The sequence below is a fragment of the Hemicordylus capensis genome, chromosome 4 (genome assembly GCF_027244095.1).
Source record: "Hemicordylus capensis ecotype Gifberg chromosome 4, rHemCap1.1.pri, whole genome shotgun sequence".
NCBI classification, from domain to species: domain Eukaryota; kingdom Metazoa; phylum Chordata; class Lepidosauria; order Squamata; family Cordylidae; genus Hemicordylus; species Hemicordylus capensis.
Genome location: NC_069660.1, coordinates 56,679,430 through 56,700,430, shown reverse-complemented (window position 1 = coordinate 56,700,430; position 21,001 = coordinate 56,679,430). Strand labels below are relative to the sequence as shown.

Below are 21,001 nucleotides of genomic sequence, written 5' to 3'. Positions count from 1 at the left end.
GGGGTGCTTTCTATCAGCTCTGGCTGATATGCTAGGTGCGCCCGTTTCTCGAGATCAATGACCTCAAAATAGTGTTACATCTGTTGGTAACCTCCAGACTCAAATTCTGTAATGCACTCTACGTGGGGCTGCCTTTGTATGTAGTCTGGAAACTTCAGCTGGTTCAGAATGCGTCAGCCAGGTTGGTCTCTGGGTCATCTCAGAGATACCACATTACTCCTCTTTTGATGGAGCTACACTGGCTGCCAATAAGTTACCGGACGAAATACAAAGTGCTAGTTATAACTTATAAAGCCCTAAACGTCTTAGGTCCTGGGTATCTAGGAGAGCGTCTTCTTCACTATAAGCCCCACCGCCCATTGAGCTCATCTGAGGAGGTCTGTCTCCAGTTAGCACCAACTCATTTGGTGGCTACACAGAGACTGGCCTTCTTGGTCACTGCCCCGAGATTGTGGAATGCGCTCCCTGCTGAGATATGATCCTCCTCATCTCTGGCAATTTTCAAAAACACTTGTAAGCCCATCTTTTTGCCCAAGCTTTCTCAGCTTCCTAGTTTTTGTTAGGTTTTAAAAGTTTGCAGCGGTATACAAATTCTATCTATCTATCTATCTATCTATCTATCTATCTATCTATCTATCTATCTATCTATCTATCTATCTTTGTATACTGCCCAAAACACAAACCTCTGATTTAAACATTTCCGATGCTGTTCTGCAACCCTTTTTAAAAGAGTGTGAGGGAGTCAAAAGCAGGTGAGAAACAGGATGGTCCAGCACCATTCCTGTTCTAGAAGTAATGTAGACCTCATGACAACATCAGCCATGTTGATCAAGGCTATAGCTCCTGCTTTTGTGATTCTCCAGAATATATGTAAATTCCATCCAACTGAAATCATGTTCAATGAGGTTAACTGCGATAGTTCTTCTTAAAAAGGCAGTGTACCTTCAGAGTGGATTTTGTGTGTGGTGTCACTATGCATTACACTGATGGGGTGGTTTGTGCATGTGTAGAGATCATCACTAGAATCTTCTAGAGCTTTACCAGTTAGATTTTTTGGTAGTAACCCCTGCAGGACACAGCAGGAAAACAAATTCAGAGGCTCCAAAATAGTTTTATCAGTTTGATTTAAGATGGAGCTCCTTTTCAATCTAGTTGTCAGAAACTGAGCTGATGCCTACATTTAAAAATTGGTTACTTTAATTTTGAATTTAACCAGACAGAAACAATTAGCAATATATTGCAGAAGTTTTATTATATGCTGGGCTAATGGTAGCCAGCCTTTCTAGCCAGTGTACTATGTCAGTCAAAATGAGACAGTGTCACTCGATTATGTATTGTAGAATGTATGCAGCATTCTGTGCCTTGGTATAGTTTTGTCTCATCTAGTCTACTGAGCCTAGGATCAGGCCATAGTACAGGACAAAAGAACCAGATAGCAGTGCAGATCTAATTTTCATGCCACAGACAGATAAATTAATTATAATTAAATTAATTATTTATGTAATTTATCTTGAATAAAGCTAACAAGTTGCTTTGTACCTTAATGAAATAAGGTACAAAGCTACTTATTAGAATGTTACAAGAACTTGTTTATCTTAGTGAATTTTCCAGAAGTAGTAGAGGTGGCTGTACATTGGCGATTGGATTTTGGAGCCTTTGGACCAATGTTGTCACTTTTCAAAGACCTTTCTTCTCTTGAGAAAGATTAACATCGATACGGAGGGCACCGTTGTGGGTGCGTGGACTTGTTTGTAACGGACTATATTATTCTCCACACAATGAACTTGACTATTCCTCTAATGCAACATATTTAGTTTTATTTATATGGTTTCTAGTTGTTATGTTTTGTTTTATCTTAGATTGAGAATATCTTTGATTATAAAATTATGCTGGATCAAGTTGTTGCATGCTTTTTATTGCATGATTTATTATTAGTATGGTGGGGATCTTATTGTTCCTTGTTTGCTTGATTTAAGAGATTCTAGTACAAATGATTTATTTATTTTGGTATAAAGAAAGCTACATGAACTAGCTGCTGTGTCAGTGAGAGTTCCCCCCCACCTTTCTTTCATAAAATTGTGGTCAGTTAGATTCCCAACACCCTGAATGTATAGTATTTCATTCCCTGTCAATTGACTTTAATTTGGTCTAACTGACCCTGCTTAGTAAAATCCTAATAAAACATGTGTTTGAAACAATATGCAACAAAGAATCCTATCTTTGTAGCAAAAGGCACAGGTTAAAGGGAACCACTCTCTATTTTTATAGTCTTCTGTGGTATTTTTGGCCCCTGGTGTTGGAGAGTTACATTATGAAAACACATGTGTGATCACTCCCCACCCTACCCCCTGCCAAGATATCCAAGTTGTAACAGTGACTTTGCTTGCAAAACTTGCTTTTGACCATTGGGGACTGTCATATTGAGAGTATAGATTTCTGGGGAAATCTACAAAAACAAACCTAGAAGAGAAAGAGCTGTATTAATCTCCTAGTATAATAATCAACACAAGGAGTAAGGCACACAGCTCTTTTTACAAAATTGGATGGGATGAGTAAGGTAGAGCTTTAGTGATGCTGCTTACTTGAAGAACTATATTTGCCCATGCTGTGTATTAAGTTAAACGAACTTAACCCATGCATAGCATCTACACACTAGTACTTGATTGCTCCCCTCACCCCCTGCCACAGCCCCCCTCACCTCAGAGATATCTCCTCCTTCACCAGATCTGCACTTCTGCTCCTCCTCTTCCTCCATGGTTGCTTCCATCTCCCTCACCCCTCTTGGTCACTTCTCCATCCCTTTACTCAATCCCCCTCACCCCTCTTGATTGTGACTTCAGCATTGCTGGCGGCTATTGGCCAAGCTGAAGCCCCCTATCCCCAGAGACCTTCCTACTCTTACCCACGCCCCACTCCTCCCCACAGGAGGAGCAGCAGCAGTGGTTGACTCGGCCCTTCCTTGCTGCTTCTACTGCCAGCATTCCCCTCAGGCCGCTGAGAGGCCCGGGCCTGTCCCTTGTCTGTCTGCCTGCCTGCCTCGCTCTCCCAATGGCCTTGGTAGCCCCAAACAGCAGCTGTGGTTGATTGGGCCCTTCCTTGCTGCATATAGGCACTGCCATGGCAGCTCTTTCTCCTCAGACTGCTGACAGGCTCGGGCCCGTCCCTCACCCTCTCTTCTTTCTCTCTCTTCCTCCCTTCTTTCTCTCTCTTTCTCCTCTACTTGCTCTTCCCCGTCTTTCTTCCACTCTCCCCTTCTCTCCTTCACTTCCTGAGTTAACAGATTCGTCTTGTTTCCTCATCTAATTTACACATTGGCAGCCTCCTTCTCCTGAAGGGGCTCTTTCCTCCCTCACAACCCCTCTCTTCAGAGACCCTTGCGCTCTATCTATCTATCAGGAGCCAGGCCTTGCAGTACTGTTTGGGGTTTGCCAAAGAGAAGAAAGGAAAAGGGAACACCATCAGGAGCAAGGCCTTGCAGTGCTGTTTGGGGTTTGCCAAAGAGAAGAAAGGAAAAGGGAACACCTTTTTCTCCCTTATCTCCCTTGTGAAAACTTCCTCTGCTGTGTGTTAGAGCTCTAAAGTGCTCAGATTTGAGGCAATTGCTAGATAGTGTGGAAAGGTGGAGACTTCTGGGGAGTAAGAAGAGGGAGTGGACAGTGTGGGAAGGTTGAGGCTTCTGGGGAGTAGGAAAGAGGAAAGCCTAATTCTCCCCATCCCTGAAATCTTGCTGCATGGTGAAGAAAAGGGCTTTTTTTCAACTTCAGGATATGCAAGTGCAGCAACACTGATATCTTATTCCAGAATACTGTAGGCCCATTCAAGTCCCTAATGGTTACACACTCTCTCTCTCTCCCTCACACACACACACACACACACACACACACACACACCTGCCCTTCAAGATGCCATGGCTCCAGAAGGCCACAAAGCACACTCAGTTGTTAGATCATTTTTTGAGTTTATTCTCTTTTAAGTCACATAACTAATATATGTTTGCGTTCCTTGGAAGTATGCAAGATTAGATCTTCCCACTACACCCCTCTTTGTCCCATCTCACACTGTTCTGGAGGAGCCTCCAAGCCAGTTTTTAAGGGGCACAGGGGACTGCGGGAGAGAGGGGTGGTGGGAAACCCTTTGCATAAGCAAATATCTGCTAACACTTCTCTGGTTTCAGTTTTAAGAAAAACATAAAGTGTGTCCCCATTGTCATGATGGCAGATCTTGAACAACAGTCTCTCTCCACTGGGTTCCAAAACAGGGGTGTGTTAGCTGTTCCAGTATTTACGTAGATTTAGCTTTATATGAATGCAGTTTTAGCTTTATGTTTATGATATAAATAAATTTCCTCTGAATTAGGTGTCTGATTTGGGATGCATGTTTAACGTTCTCCCTTTTGAAATGTTACATAATATGAATGGTTCTGCTAATGTGAATCGATCATGGGGTCTTTATTGACATTCAGTATTTTAAATATATAGATGGCAGAAATTACATGGTACTAAGGTAAGACATGGATCAATGTAAAAAGCACACAGATTGTTGGAGGGGACAACATATACAGAGCTCGGAGGGGGAGTGTGTTTAAAAAGTGTCACTTTCTTGAATTGAAGCATTACTGTATGTTATTTCACTTTCTTCCCCTTTAGGCAGAATTCTCGAGCACAATTAATAGAAATCTTCAGTGTAAGGTTGTGCCATCTAATGCAAGGCTTGTAAAGGCGATTGGTGTTGAAATTGAGAAATATTGTGACGAGTGGAAATGGTAGAAAATACTCTTACATAAAAGTAGATTCCAAAGCTTGTTTAAAGGTCCTTAACATTATTAATTAGTTTGAAATTGTGTTGAGTTGCTTCCCTCTACTGTTTTATTTGCTGTTCTATTCTTTCCCTTTAGACTAGTGCTGTAAAGATTTTTGTTGCTCCTGAATTATGTTTAGAAAATGGCTATATCCTACCAAGCATAGCATTTAGGAATTGATTTTTCTATTCGGGGAGAAAGTTTTTGAGAATGTAGAATATGCTAGTGGGATCCTCTTCCAAAGAGAAGAAAAATATGCTGTAAACTGACATTCCTCCATGCTTTTATTTAGGGCATATATATTTGAGCTATTTACAAACAGCATTTGTCTTAGTAAAATATCCCAGTAAGTTTCATCTGAAACACAAGACATTTGTATATGTGACAGGGAGATGGATGGCAGGACAGACAGTGCAGCCTCAGAACCAAAGGGGGGAAAATGATCTACTGTTAGAAAAATAATTGTTATTCAGGGATCTCAATGCATTTCAAACCACAGCTCCTCATTATTTCTTTATTGATTAAAAAAAAATCAATACAAAAATAAAATCATGAAAGTTAAATGTATGATAACACAAACTAATTCCTATTTGGGGGAAAACACACCCAACAAAACTGAAACATCCTAATATGAAGCAAAAAATAAAACCATCAGCTACAATCAGTGGAAACAAAACATAACCCAAACATAACACACATTGATTTTTTAAAAAACAAATATATAGAAAAACTAATAAAAAATAATTTAACAAAAAACCTATTAAATATAAAGAGAATGCAAAAATTTTAAAGAATGCTAAAATATGAACTACTTGCAAAAATTGCAGTAGCAAACACTGTTCCATAACAGATAAAATGATTCTTAATGGCAATAGCCAGTCTGGCTGAAGAATAATTGGCAATACCTAGTCTCATTGAAGCATAAGACGATATAAAGGCTTAATGAATGCCAACAAACACACCTGAGAAAGACAAGCACAGTCAATTAGTCGAAAGCTGCAAGCAACAATTCCTGATTATTAGCTACCAAACGGTTAAGCCTGAGAATCTGCTTTGCTTCTTTCTCCATTAGAATTACATGAAATAGAATTTGTGAATATCTACCTGTTGAATTACTCTCCAAAGAGAGAACTTGTACTGTGTGTTGCATTTCTAACCAATGTTTAACCAAGGGAGCTGTAATGTTTTTGTGCTTAATATTGCTCAGATGTTCCCCCATTATTCTTTTCAAAAGTCTGGTTGCTTTTCCTATATAAAAACATTCTCAAGGACATTTGAAAGAACAAACCACAGAATCAGAACTGCATGAGGTAAAATGAAAGAGAACAACATGTCTATTATCCACAGGATTGACAATCTTTGATTTTCTCTCTTTTCATTAAAAAGAAAGAAAGAAAAAAGACAATACATTTAGTTACCACAAGGGGTAGTGGCCTTGTGTTACTACAGTACCTGGCAACAGGGTCTGATGAGGTTGCATATGGAGTACAGCACTATTACTTTTCACTAGCCAATTAGAAAGATTTCTTACGTGACCTGATGCAGTTATAGGTTTCTGTTGGCATCATGGAACAATATTTAAGAATAGATGTACTTAAAGCATTACTAATGTTGTTGAATGGTAAATGACACACAAATCTTTCTTGATTAAATTTCTCTCTAGATTTCAATAAATCCTTTCTACATTGTAATTCTGCTCTATTTTTGGCATTCTGAACTGTAGCACAAGGATAGCCTCTGTTGAGTAGCTGTTCTTCCAGTTTATTGGGTTCTTCACAAAAATCACAGTTGTACCTAATATACTTTGGGTGATAACTATCAAATCTCAACAAAGTATTTTTATCAGTTTCTTTCCTAAAGAGGGAAGTATGAATCTGACTTTCAGCTATCATGACCATTATGTCGAAAAAATGAATACAATGAAAATCAAATGATACACCAAAATGTATACGAGTATCTATTGGGTGTAGATCCAACTCCAGAATTGATGTAACAAATTCGAACTACCAAGGAGATGGATGGACCACTTGAACAAATGTGAATAATGAGAAATCAGCCTGTGTGCAAACAGTAAACATATAGGAGTCAATTTTTGGCTGACCTTCATGAGGACTGTACAGGTGAAACTCGGAAAATTAGAATATCGTGCAAAAGTCCATTAATTTCAGTAATGCAAATTAAAAGGTGAAACTGATCTATGAGACAGACGCATTACATGCAAAGCGAGATAAGTCAAGCCTTAATTTGTTATAATTGTGATGATCATGGCGTACAGCTCATGAAAACCCCAAATCCACAATCTCAGAAAATTAGAATATTACATGGAACCAAGAAGACAAGGATTGAAGAATAGAACAATATCGGACCTCTGAAAAGTATAAGCATGCATATGTATTCAGTACTTGGTTTGGGCCCCTTTTTCAGCAATTACTGCCTCAATGCGGCGTGGCATGGATGCTATCAGCCTGTGGCACTGATGAGGTATTATGGAAGACCAGGATGCTTCATTAGTGGCCTTCAGCAATTCTGCATTGTTTGGTCTCATGTCTCTCATCCTTCTCTTGGCAATGCCCCATAGATTCTCTATGGGGTCAGGTCAGGAGAGTTTGCTGGCCAATCAAGCACAGTACACTGTATACTTTTCAGAGGTCCAATATTGTTCTATTCTTCAATCCTTGTCTTCTTGGTTCCATGTAATATTCTAATTTTCTGAGATTGTGGATTTGGGGTTTTCATGAGCTGTACGCCATGATCATCACAATTATAACAAATTAAGGCTTGACTTATCTTGCTTTGCATGTAATGCATCTGTCTCATAGATCAGTTTCACCTTTTAATTTGCATTACTGAAATTAATGGACTTTTGCACGATATTCTAATTTTCCGAGTTTCACCTGTATGTTGTCTGGATGAATTAGAAGGGTATTTGCCAGAGGTTGCCGGTTTGAATCCCCGCTGGTATGTTTCCCAGTTTCTTCAACATGGTCTCTGTTGTCTTCACAAATGGGCTATGCGCCTGCGCAGAGACCTCATTGGAATCTAACAAGCTCAATTCTGCTGCTTTGGGTGGGAACCCCATCTGCTATATGCGCCACTCCTGCGCCACTCCTCATCCCTTCGGTCTTTCTTCATCCACGCTTCAGTGAACGTCGTGGAGTCTGCAGCTTGGCAATGAGCAGGATCCAGCTATCCCCTTATTCCCCCCTGCCGCTTCTTTGATTTCTTTCTTATTCATTCTTTAATTTCTCCGCGTAGTAGCGGTTTTGTTCCATGTGTTTTATTTTTGCTGTTTTTCTCTCCCTTGGAGCTCCGATCCCAGCTGGGACAGAGCGTGGTGGCGGCTTTCGGCATTTATATCAGCTATGATGAACTTTAAAAAATGTATTTGCTGTGGATCTAAGATCCCTTCCCCCGATACTCTCTTGTGCTTGGGGGAATCCCACATTGCCGAGACATGTCTTCATTGCCAGAAGTTCACAAAGCAGGCTTGCAAAAATAGGGCTTCTTGCCTGTGCACAGCCCTGTGGGATTCATGACACGAATGGCTTCAGCCCCGGGCGTGAACCTGGGTAACCAACAGAAGGGAGAGCTGGGCCCGTTGTTCAGCCTTATTGATTCTCAGGCCAAGATACTGGCCTCTTTGCCCCTGAACCCGGCATTGTTAAAAGTTATCCAGGGTCACTGGAAAAAGCCGACGATGCTTTCAAAGCCTAACAGGCATCTAGAAAATTTCTACAGGGTGCAAATGGATGATGATACATCCTTTTTGAAGAACCATCCCACCCAAAATTTGATAATCATGGAGGCGTCACTGCAAAGGACCAGAAGTTGAGGAGCACAGCACACTCAATGTCATATGCTTTACCGGCTAGCAAAACGCAGAGAACTGCCAGGTCGTCACCTTACCAAGCACGGAAGGCTCCCTTCCCAGCAACAGTCACCTTCAGAATAGTCCTTTCGTGGCAGCAAATTCCAACCACAATAGAAGTCGGGTGGCCAGCCCAGTAAGCTGGCCTTTCAGAAATAGCGCCCGAATATTCCCCAGATGAAGGAATGATCCGGGATGCTTCAGGACTCGCCTGCCCCCATTCTCAGCAAGCTGGGACAAAATGACTACAGAGCAGTGGTTCCTTACAATTATATGTTTGGGCTATGCCCTGGAGTTTTGCGGGACACGGCCGGTGTCAGGGATTGTGGTGACTCCTTGCACCGCGGAGTTGGATCAAGAGGTCGCTGCTCTCCTGGAAAAGGATGTGATTGAGAAAGTCGCCAAACCCGACAGCCCCGGGTTCTATTCCTGGTACATTCTTGTACCAAAGCCAGACGGTGCTCAGCGTCCTATACTAGACCTCAGGGCCCTCCGGTCTACAAAAGTTTCCAAATGCTCTTGGTACGGACCATGACCATCCTGGAAAAGAAGATGTGGATGGTTTCCCTGGACTTAAAAGATGCGTATTATCATGTTTCAATACACCCTCAGCATCGATGCTTCCTGCGGTTTCAGATCGGGGGGATCCCCTATCAATTCAAGGCCTTGCCGTTCAACCTCACGACTGCACCGAGGGTCTTCACAAAATGTCTGGCCCTGATGGTGGCGTTTCTGCAGGAGCAAGGTTTGCAGGTGCTGACATTTCTCAACGATAGGCTCATTGTGGCGAGCACCAGGTGTGCGATTCTGGACACTCTCGAGATCATGGTAGATACTCTGCAGGAGCTAGGTTTCCAAATAAACTTCAAAAAATCTCAGTTGGACCCCCCCCCCGGTCGATTTACGTTAATTGGGCTGATATTTGACGCAACTTTGGAAACGGTCTTCCTTCCAATGGGCCGCATAGTTACTCTATGCACGCTGGCGGCCATTTTCCTAGCCAGTGGCCCACAGACTATGCATTCCATACAGCGCCTGTTGGGTCACATGTCACTGAGTACATACAGTACATACTACCTCAAGCGCGTCTTCGAATGCACATCATTCAGATCTGGTTTTTGGACATGTTCAGTCCCCTTCAGGATCTGGGCGATATAGGATGCACACACCCTCGATGGGTGCGGGTGATGGTGGAGTGATGGACAGAGTTTAAGCACGTGAGTGTCTGTACTCCCTTTCAAGCCCTTCGAACCCAGTGGGTTGTCACAACAGACACATCGGGGCTCAGCTGGAGGGTGCACCTGGAAGGGCTTCGTCTGAGTGGTCATTGGTCCCCCAAAGAAAGGACTAAACACATGAATTATCTGGAACTTTTTACCATTTTCAACACTCTCGAAGGCTTCCTGCCCCTGTTTGGGGGTCATTCATTGATAATACAGACAGACAATACGACGGCTAAAGTCTGTCAATTAAAAGGGTGGCAAAGGGTGGCACATCCTCAAAGAGCCTTCTGTTTCTGGCTCTGGACCTGTGGCATTGGTACATGGCACATGCTGTGTAGCCTCAGGCAGTTCATATTCAGGGTGCGCTGAATTTCCAAGCGGACACTCTGAGCAGAATGACGGTGGTCTCCCACGAGTGGCCCTTACACCAGGCTGTTCTCAGTTTACATATTTGTAAACTGGGGAGTCCCGTTGCTGGACCTATTATTATTATTATTATTATTATTATTACATTTATATCCCACTCTTCCTCCAAGGAGCCCAGAGCGGTGTACTACATACTTAAGTTTCTCTTTCACAACAACCCTGTGAAGTAGGCTAGGCTGAGAGAGAAGTGACTGGCCCAGAGTCACCCAGTTAGTATTATGGCTGAATGGGGATTTGAACTCGGGTCTCCCCGGTCCTTGTCCAGCACTCTAACCACTACACCACATTGGCTCTCTATTTGCCTCCCGGGACAATGCGCAATGTGACCTCTATTGCTCCAGGAGAAGGGAAGGCAAGGGCTCTCTGGGTGATGCCTTCTTCCTATCCTGGATAGGCTGCATTCCGTATATGTTTCCTCTGTTTCTCCTCATTCTGAGGGACCTGCACAAACTAAGCGTGGATTGAGCCAGGGCAATTCTGAGAGCCCCGTGGTGGCCCAGGAGGCCTTTGTTTCTTGTCCTCAGGCACCTGGTAGTGGCCTGGAAACCCCTAACTGCCTGGCATGACCTGCTGTTGCAGGAGGAAGGACGGGTGCTTCACCTAGATGTTCGATTCCTCCATCTGATGTCATGGAGTGTCCTTCTGTCTTCCCGTTGAGGCTTAGGGAAGTTCTGGTTGCTGCCAGGAAGCTGTCCACATGAAAAACATATGATCACAAGTGGACTTGTTTATGTTCATTTGCTGTACTGTATAACTTCGATGCGTTTAATCCATCCGTTCAAGATATCTATAATTATCTGTTGTCCCTTAAGGAGTCTGGTTTAAAACTTTCATCCCTTAAGTTTATATTTGACTGCTATTGTAGCGCGTTCCCCCCTCAGACTGGGCTTCTTGGTTTAAAGACCCAGTGGTGAAAAGTTTTCTTAAAGGTTTAACATACATGTTCCCAGACGATCCGGTTATGTCACCGGCTTGGGACCTGTCAGTAGTATTGGCTGGTCCACTATGGCCGCTGTTTGAGCCTTTGGCTTCAATTGATCCCTGTCTCCTCACCTGGAAGGTCACCTTTTTGGTGGCCATTATCTCCACCAGGAGGGTGAGTGAATTAAGAGTCCTGAGGGCTGAGCAAGCATACCTTCAGTTCCATAAGGACAAGGTCGTACTCAGCACAGATGTCAAGTTCCTGCCTAAAGTGATGTCTGTGTTTCACTGGTCGTCCCCACTTACTTTGCCTGTGTTTTTTCCAAATCCTTCATCGGATGTGGAAAGGAGGTTACACCATTTAGACGTTTGAAGGGCATTGTCCTTCTGCGTTCAAAGGCCTGCTGAGTGCTTGGTTTTGGTCTGCGCATTGATTAACTGTGTTTGTACTTTAGCAAAACAAGATTTGGCTGAGTTTGGGGGAGAGGGGAGACTTCAGTTTGAAGAATAATTTTAGCAGCTCTTATGTAGTAATTACTCCAAAAACAAACCACCTGGTGTACACACATTATTCTGCCTGTACTGCTGTGGACTACCACTGGGCGGGGGGAGGTTAAAATGGAAATAAGGCATGTCAGCAACCCTCTGAAGCCATTTGCTACCAAATATTTTAAGTAGTGAGATTCTATGAGGACTTGGATTGCCCATGGCCCAAAATGGCACTGATTAGGGGTGCAGTAAGTTTATGGGTTCTGGTCTCTTGCCGTGTGGGAGCTGAGAGGGGCAAGGGACAATGCAGGAGATGGATTGCTGTCCCCGGGGAAAGGACAGCAGAAAGCTGCTTTGCTGCTGCGGCAGGTGGGTTCAGTAAGAAGTAGCAGCAACCTTCCTTATGTCTCCACCTCCTCCCCCAGTTTTTAAAAAAGGGAAGAAAGAAATTTCCCTTGCTGATTGGCTCAGCAGCCAATCAGGGAGATGGATCTTCTGCACTGGTTTTTTATGTCCAGGTGGTGGAGTGGAGGGTTGGCTGGGAGAGGAGTGGAGGAGAGTGCATGTATGGCATGGAGATTCCCAGCACCAAAGGACAGGGAACGTGCCAATCCTCCCAGAGCAGGTCAGTGCTGGGAGAGTCTGCTGGGAAGGAGAAGTTACCACACCGCACAATTTGTGCAGTGCAATTTGTGGTGTTTTCGTGCAATTTGCGCAGATCACACAATTTGTGCAGTGCAATCTGTGGTGTTTTTCTTCATTCTCTCCCTTGCTCTGAGTGAGGGAGAGAACAAAGAAAATACCCAACTGTCAACAAAGCTGGCTGGGGATGAGGCCAGCCAGGGCAAAGGGCAAACCAGGTGGCTCCTAGGAGCATGGAAGCTGAGTTCTTTGAGCCCGTCCACCCAATTATTGCCCTGCCCCTGGACTGCACTGTACTTTTCATTTTTTCATTGCAATATTAAGCAGTCATTGTTTCATTGCAGTATTAAGCAGTATTAAGTATTAATTCTACCTGTTTTGGATCAGATTTGGAAACTTTCTTGTGAATGGGAATATTGCTAGATTTCTAGCTGCTAGGAAATACTCTGATTCTGTGTATGTGACTACAGAAAATAGCTTAGCAGAAATGAAGGGCTTATCAGTTTCAACTGCATGTGAAGGCTTCTAGCAGTAATAGATTTTCATCAGCACCTTACGACTTGGATAATAACCTTTAAAGGTTTGCTAACACTCACTGGTGGCCAAGGAGGCATGTTGTTTGGATCCAGGAAGCCCAGAAAGGGTGATCTATAAAAGGAGTACAAGGATAATTTAAGAATGGGGTTTATTTTTAATGCTGTTATACAGAAATTGGAGCCTTTACAGAAAAATGCATCTTCCATAAACCATGTGTAACTATGTTCCAGAAATACAGTTTATTCCCCGCCCCCCAAGTACAGCCAATCTACGATCTTGCCAGAAGGATAATAGATTTTTAGTGGGGAGTGAGGGGGTTGTGTGCAACAGACAAACACCAAACAAATAAAAACCAACCCAACCAAAAGCATCCGTCTCTTCTGCTTGCAAAATCTTTTTGTTATTAACATTCCTGTAACAAATTTTGTATTTCCTGTGAAAAGTTAACTGTAAGCCTCTGATCAATCTTGATTCACATTCAAACCTGTTTTTACTCTGAATTATATTGTTTTATGGTTTATTGCCATTACTAGCTGCTTTGGGTACTCTTGTAGAAAAGTGTGGGAAAGCTGTTAAAATGATGGAAATGTGACATGTTTGTTTATCTGAAATAATTTGCATAAAACAGAAGTTCACATCCTTGACAATATTTTAATACCAGATCATGTGATCAGTTAACAGCTCTGATAATAACTTCTCTGATTGTATCCTGTAACTTCACATTCCACTTCACCTACTTTGTATTACAAAGTTGCTTTATCGCTTTTTATAGCACATTGCATTAAAAATCCATCCACTTTTTAAGACTTTGGTATTCAGTTGAAGTTCACAATTTTAATTCCCAAGGCTCCTTCAACTCTAGATATGTGTTTTCTGGAAAGATGATAGGCAACAATAGATTGTTTTGTACTCTTCTGACAAAAGAATTAGAACAATAATAGGTCTCAATTTTTTCTGTGCCAGGGCGCTGTAGTTTTCTGGTGATACAAGTTTCCTAATTGTACTTGAGAGGACTATTGTAACTGAATTCTTGTGAATAAATTTTGTGATGCAACCCTTTTTAAAAAGTAAGCTTAAAATGTCACAATTCTGTTTATAAATAGGATAAACAGGATAGGATATAAACATAAGTTTGGAGGCTGCACAATGTTAATGAAAACATCCTGACAGATTTTTATTATATTTCTACTACATTTATAACGTTAGAAATTCATGTCTTTCTTGCCACATGTATATTGTGGAAGCATACCATGAGGAGTCTGACCCACTTGCAGTTTGTTTCAGTACTTGGCTGTGTGTGTATAGATGAGTATACACACGCACACACACACACATAGAGAATGAGAGTGAGTGAGTGCTTTCAGAAAGGGCCGCTTAAAAATAGGGTGGGGGCAATTGGGTTTAACCCAAATTACCACCACTGCACCAAACTAAAGATAACTATCAGTACAAAATAATGCCTAGAATCTGTCCTACAGTAATTTTAGAATGTAGGCATGTACTGAAGGAATACAGTTCTAGGATCTGAGGTTTTTAACCTAGGGTTCATGAATCCTTGGGAGGTGGGGTGGGTCCAGGTGGTCCATCGGCACTGAATTTAATTTGTTTCCTGGTGAGCCAAAATAAAATTCTTGAAAAATTATCCCAAGTACTTATTTCCCCTTCTAATGTTTACTGGAGCCATAGGTAATACTTTAGGATATGGGGGCCTGTAAGTGCAAAGAGGTTAAAAATCTCTGGTCTGCAGGGTAGCAAATGGCTTCATGGCTTCATAGCTTTCAAAACATAATTTCATGCATTTTGTAAGGGTATTATAGGAATTTTACATAGATAATTTGGATGTAGCCTCTTAACTGAGAGTAGGGATGTGTGAGCCAGCTCACACTCAAACTGGCCTCGATCCGGACCAGGCCCAGTTTGGGTCAAGTGGAACCCCTCTGGTTCGGGGTGTGTTTTCTAACATCCAAAGATATGGCAGACTTACCGCCATTGCAGGGCTTTGTGGGGTGCTGCCACTGCTTTGTTCCCCCCGGTCTCTGATGGCACTTTGGAGGCCACCCTGCATGTGCACTAGCCATTTTCATGGCCAGGTTTTCCATTTTTGTGCACACCCTGAACTGAGAGGGTTATTTTCTTAAGTAGCTTTGGTTCCCCTTTAGATTTGAGATCGTCATGGCTGGATGCAGGACATTGGAGTTAAGTTACTGAGTCAAGGGTAGTTTCTCTTTCAGATACTTCATGGATAGAGTTTTCTTCACATTCAGAGTCTGGCTTGAGTAGTGGGAGTTAGGAAAGAATTTTCCATTGAACCAAATTATTGGGATGTACACAAATCTCATTTCGAGATGTGATTCGGAATACATCCCCATACCCTTTAAAATTAAGGAGAGCAGGTGCATACTTGTTCCTCTGATGCTTGCCACCACTTCCTGAATTGGCAGCACTCCTCTGAGCTATCTTAACATGTCAGCAGCACTCTCCCCCTGCTGCCCCCCCACAATGCTGGCATCCACATGGCCACTGCGCATGCGCAGATTGACAGGCAACCCTCTTTTTACTTTCTGGAAGGAAAGAAGGCTTATGAGACGTGTGTGTGTATAAGTAATAACGTTTGTGTTTAAAGTCAGATGTAAGCCAGATTCACAGTGCATACGAGGAGGGCCTAGGAGACCCTGAGGGGGGTATCTTTGCCAGTCTGCCATTTTGTTCCAGAATGGCAGCCACTCAAAGTTTAGGCAGCAGTACTAACAGGTGGATATAAGCTAAATTCCCACATATGGGAGAGGGTCTTAGGAAAGTGTTATGTAAAAGGAAGTAGAATTTGGCTCCATTAGTTCTACTATGAGCTACTTGTTCTAATCTCACTTTCTTTTTGGGTACTTTACCGGCCTATTCCTTATACTAGTTTTACCTTTGGAAAGTGTGAGCCTTGCTGGTTCCTGTTCATCTGATTGTAAAATCCATTTAATCCTAAACATAATCTGTAATGCATGGTTTAGATGAGGTTTAATGCATAAGGAATCTGTAGGGTGGTTGATTAGGCTAGACAGGCTTGAGCTCTACAATTCTCAGTGGTAGATTGGAGTCAAACACACAACTTTAAGGGTGGCAGAAAGAATGCATCTTATCTGTATTGTCATGGTTATTAATTTAAACCATGACAATCCAGATAAAAGCATTCTTTGTGCCACCCGTCCAATTTTGCATTGTGATTCCATTCTCCCACAGAGGATTATTCCTAAAGTTTGCACCAAAATGTAACTAGCTAACAGATTAGTTACTAGTTTGTGCATTCTTTGTTCAATGTAATTATTTGTATTGTTTCGCACAATATTTGGAAACATTTCTTTTAGAAATAATTAAAGTCCATATTTCAGAATTTAAAAACAATCTGGGCAGCCTTATTTGCTGCCCAGTTTACTGATTCTTGAAGCCACCTAATGGCGCAGAAATGATTTGCCTAGCGAGCAAGAGGTTGCTGATTTGAATCCCTGCTGGTATGTTTCCCCAGAATATGGGAAACTCCTATATTGGGCAGCAGCAATATAGGAAGGTGCTGAAAGGCATCATCTGTTTTTGTATTTTTGTGCATCTTCTCACTTCAAACACCTTCTGACAGAGTTCAGTTGTTTGCTCTTGTGGTGCACTTGTGGCACACTAATAATATGAATATTAAACAAACTATGTAAATAAGTACCTCACCTGTACTGCTTAGTTTTCCTATCAGCTGTTCCCTCTGTTGAATCCCTGAATTACTCTTAAAATTCCTTGAGCTTCAAACTATTAAGCATTGGGCATGATAGCAAATATTTACTGGAGCTTATGTAGCATTAGTATTGCATAAATTGTCAGAATGCAGACTTCTAAATAACACTTAGAAGAGACTGTCTACTGTTGTTACCTTAGTTCACTCCCATGAAAATAAAATTGGGTTGAGAATAAATTATCCTTAGCTAAAAGCTGGTTGCTTTCAGTTGCTAACAAATCTTTCCTTTCCCCCAAGCCACCTGAGCTTCTATCATATATAGTGTTCATAAAAATAATGCAACTTTTTGGGGGGGCTGATCAGTGGTCCCTCTAATTTTTTTAATCTCTGTGCAGAATGAGTTTTGTTCTGGGCGGCAGTGTCAAGGCAGTGTGTGCACACCTGCATTCAGAATGGGGCCTTCCTGACTTGAGTGGGATCTAAAATTAACTGAGCGGACATCCAAAAACTTGTCAACATGGACATGTGCACACACCTTAGAGGGAATAGTGGGGCAGATTGTTGTGCCAAAAGGGGTATTTGGGCTCAGAAGATTTTGTTCTTTGTACTGTTTATGCCACTAGGTGTCAATAATGTGCTGATCACTTTGAAAATGTTCACTGAAAGTCTTGCCCAATTGATATCTAATATAACAGGGTGAATTTGAAATCTCTGTAGAGACTTGCCCGATTCACGGTCTAGCATAAATTTAAGATCTGTTGTCCATGGACCTGCTCAATTCTAGTGAATATTGTCCTAGGTTTTCAACTTTGAGTCCATACAGTGTTCTGAGAAAAGGTGTCTCGTAGATGCTGTGTTCTCAGCTGCTTTGCACTCTGTGTATGCTCTAGAGCACCCCAGTGTCAAAGGAACTGAATATTACCCCCGGGAACTCTCTCTGGTCTTTTTGTGAGGTATAGCAATTTCTTGGAAGAGACATAAGACACAAACACCAAACTGACTTTTAAATGTTTAAAGGTAAAGTGTGCCATCAAGTCGGTGTCGACTCCTGGTAACCACAGAGCCCTGTGGTTGTCTTTGGTAGAATACAGGAGGAGTTTACCATTGCCTCCTCCTGCGCCATATGAGATGATGCCTTTCATTATCTTCCTATATTGCTGCTGCCTGATATAGGTGTTTCCCATAGTCTGGGAAACAAACCAGCAGGGATTCGAACTGGCAACCTCTGGCGTGGTAGTCAAACCATTTCCCTGCTGCACCATTAGGTGGCATGTTTACTTAACTAATAAAAGCTTTTACAAAGAAATGAGAGCTGGCAGTGGTGTGTGCATGTGTTTGCCTTAATGATTAGCAACATACAAACTACTGATTAAGTGCCGTCAAGTTGGTGTCGACTCTTAGTGACCACATAGATAGATTCTGTCCAGGATGATCTGTCTTCACCTTGGCCTTTAAGGTCTCCCAGTGGTGCATTCATTCATCGGAGATAGAAATTTGGGATATCAGAGGGAGTGGAGCTACGTTTCTCCAGGCTTCAATCGCTTGAGAAGATGTCTAGAGGCTAGGGCATGGGGCTGGTCTTGCTGGAAGCTGGCCACAAACGCTGAAGAGTCTTGGAACATCTCAGAGCGTAGGCCCAGAAACACAGGATCAAACACAGGGTAAATCAACTATGCCCTTCAGAAGAGACTCCATGATGTCAGTAAGCCCTCTGGCTCACAACCATCTCTTTCTGGACCACACTCACAGTGCCCATCCAAAAGAGTCGAAAGTCAAAGCCAAAAAGCCTCCCAACCCCCCCCCCTTCCATTTCATTCCATGCTGATCTCAGCTCAAAGTGGTCTAACCCCTCCTTTAGGAATCGGCCTTTCACACAGAATTTGACCATCTTAGTAGAATCTTTCTGCTAGTTTCATTCAGCTTCTATTGTTCTCTGTAGCTATCTTTGAATAGGGACAGCATGATTTTTGTTTTCTCTGAACTCTTTCTGGGTAACTAAAGTACAGAATTCTTACAGCTCCAAAGCTGAGAGGAGGGGGTTTAGAGAAAGGGAAACCAAGAGATGTAACATACATAACCTTATTGATCCTTATTGACAATTATTTCTAGTGTCTGTGTTACATATACCTTGCCAGCTCAGGTTACATATAGATATGCATTAATTGGCATGATTATTGCAGAATACAGGCCCAAATGCCTGAAGTTACAGCATCTTGATCAGTTTCAGAAGCTTCTCTGTTAGCATTACTATGAAAACAGCACAGGTACCCAGCTCCCATAGCTCAAAAACACATAGTTCAGAGTCTTCCAAAGACTTTCCTGCTCTATGAATGGGCATAATATCCATCTTAGGTGTGGGTCTGATACAGATTTGAGCAGAACCTACTGTGTGCACAATAAGGTAAGGGTTGGAAAGAAGTGTCATAAATTGTTGGCTGACACATGGTTAGCATCATCATCAGTGTAAAGTGGGTGTTTTGAGGACCTAGCTGAGCAGATTGTTGCTGCAAGTCGCAGGTGTAAAAATCTAACCGACACAGTTGTTCTGTCTGCAGTTACTTTGCACATTAAAATTATCTGGAAAACAATCATGGCAGAACATAAGGGGTGGTGGTGAAGAGAGAAAATATCAATAAGTTTAAAGCAAGCCTGCACAACTCAAATGACCTGGCGGGCCGAAACCAACCGTGACTTGGTTCATGGGGGCCGAGGTCAATTCTTAGGGTGCTGATTATTAGAGTAACTCTTAATATCAATCAATCAACCAACCAAATTAAAGTGAAATGAATTAAAAATGAATTAAAAATGAATTTAATCAATATTTAACTTTTGATGTTCTGGCAGGCCAAGATTGATTAAATTAATATGAAATAAGTTGAATTAAAATTCATTCTAATAATATAAATATTATACAATCTGTACAAAATACATAATACAATGCATTGTTCTTCCTTTCCACCTCTGCCAAATCATCACACATAACATGGAACACTTTTAAGGAAAAAAATATATGAGAAGCTCTTCTCATAATTTTGGAAAAGAAGGGAGAAGGGGAAAGAAAGATGGAAAGGATGCAGCAGGAGGCTTGGCCTGAGAAAGAGAGAGAGAGAGAGAGAGAGAGAGAGAGAGAATGAGAATGGAGCAGTCTTGGTGGGTGAGAGAGAGAGAGAATGGAGCAGTCTTGGCGGGAGAGAGAGAGAGAGAGAGAGAGAGAGAGAGAGAGAGAGAGAGAGAGAGAGAGAGAGAGAGAGAGAATGGAGCAGTCTTGGTGGGTGAGAGAGAGAGAGAATGGAGCAGTCTTGGTGGGAGAGAGAGAGAGAGAGAATGAATGGAGCAATCTTGGTGAGAGAGAGTCTGTTCCCCGTTGTTCCGGAGGTCCCCGTTCTCCTCCCGCCACTAACAGCTTTCCCTCCCCATCCCTCGGCAACACTTTCTCTCCCCGCTGGGCTCTCTTCGTTCCTGCCATTTTTGCCCGCCCCCGCCACTGGACTCCCTCGTGGGGCCACTGTCTGCCGCCGCCCCTACCTCATTGCTGCCGCCCCTCCTCCATTCCAGTCACCGCGCAGCTGAGGAGATGCCCCTGGGGCTATTTCCCCTTCCTCCCACTGCTGCTTAACCCCCCCCCCCGTGTGGCCGAGGAGATGGCTGCGGGGGTGCGGGTATCCTTTCCTTCCCTCCCCTCCCCCATGGCAATGGCGCACAGCGACAGAATTCAGAGCGATGCTCGGACTTAACTGCGCAGGCGCACCTCGCAGTTGGGAAGCAACGCCAGGCCAAATGGCAGGCCCGAGTGTCGCTCTGATTTCTGCTGCTGCTGCCGTGGGGGAGGGTAAGGAAGAACACCCACACTCCCGCAGCCATCTCCTCGGCCACGCAGTGGCTAGAATTTGTGGGGGGGGGGTTAAGCAGCAGTGGGAGGAAGGGGAAATAGCCCCGGGGGCCAGGAAAAAAGGCCTCGTGGGCCGTATGTTGTGCAGGCCTGGTTTAAAGTGGTGTATTATATCTTGTCTATAATATGACAGATTAGTCTTCCATGATGCTCTCTTTTTGTTTTACAGGCAAAGTCATCAACAAAGATCTGCGTCATTACCTAAGCTTGCAGTTCCAAAAAGGCTCCATTGATCATAAGCTCCAACAGGTGATCAGAGACAATCTCTACTTGAGAACCATCCCATGTAAGTATTTTACACACTGACATATAGCTCTGTTGGTTAAGCCTTGGATATCTGAAAATAACCCCATAGATAATACATATGTTTTGCTTGCATTCTGAAAACACAAGTTCCTGCCTGTGCTGAAATGAAGGTGTGCAGACAAACACTGGCAATTTGAAGCTGGTAAAGTGTGGGAATATAAATACATGTTACTCCTATGGTTCTATTGGAAGACTT

The 21,001-nt window shown here is 42.7% G+C and overlaps 1 protein-coding gene across 7 annotated transcripts in view; it reads left to right on the top strand.

Moving 5' to 3' along the window:
• Positions 1-21,001, top strand: part of MAGI3 (membrane associated guanylate kinase, WW and PDZ domain containing 3) — a 340,723-nt gene that overhangs the window by 133,511 nt on the left and 186,211 nt on the right. For all 7 annotated transcript variants that reach the window (XR_008307161.1, XM_053250087.1, XM_053250086.1 and 4 more), the window contains one exon: positions 20,669-20,785. Coding sequence is in view for 4 of the 7 variants with exons in the window: in XM_053250087.1 (XP_053106062.1) it covers positions 20,669-20,785 (117 nt within the window). In the remaining 3 variants the exon portion in view is untranslated. The remainder of the gene's footprint in view (positions 1-20,668; positions 20,786-21,001) is intronic.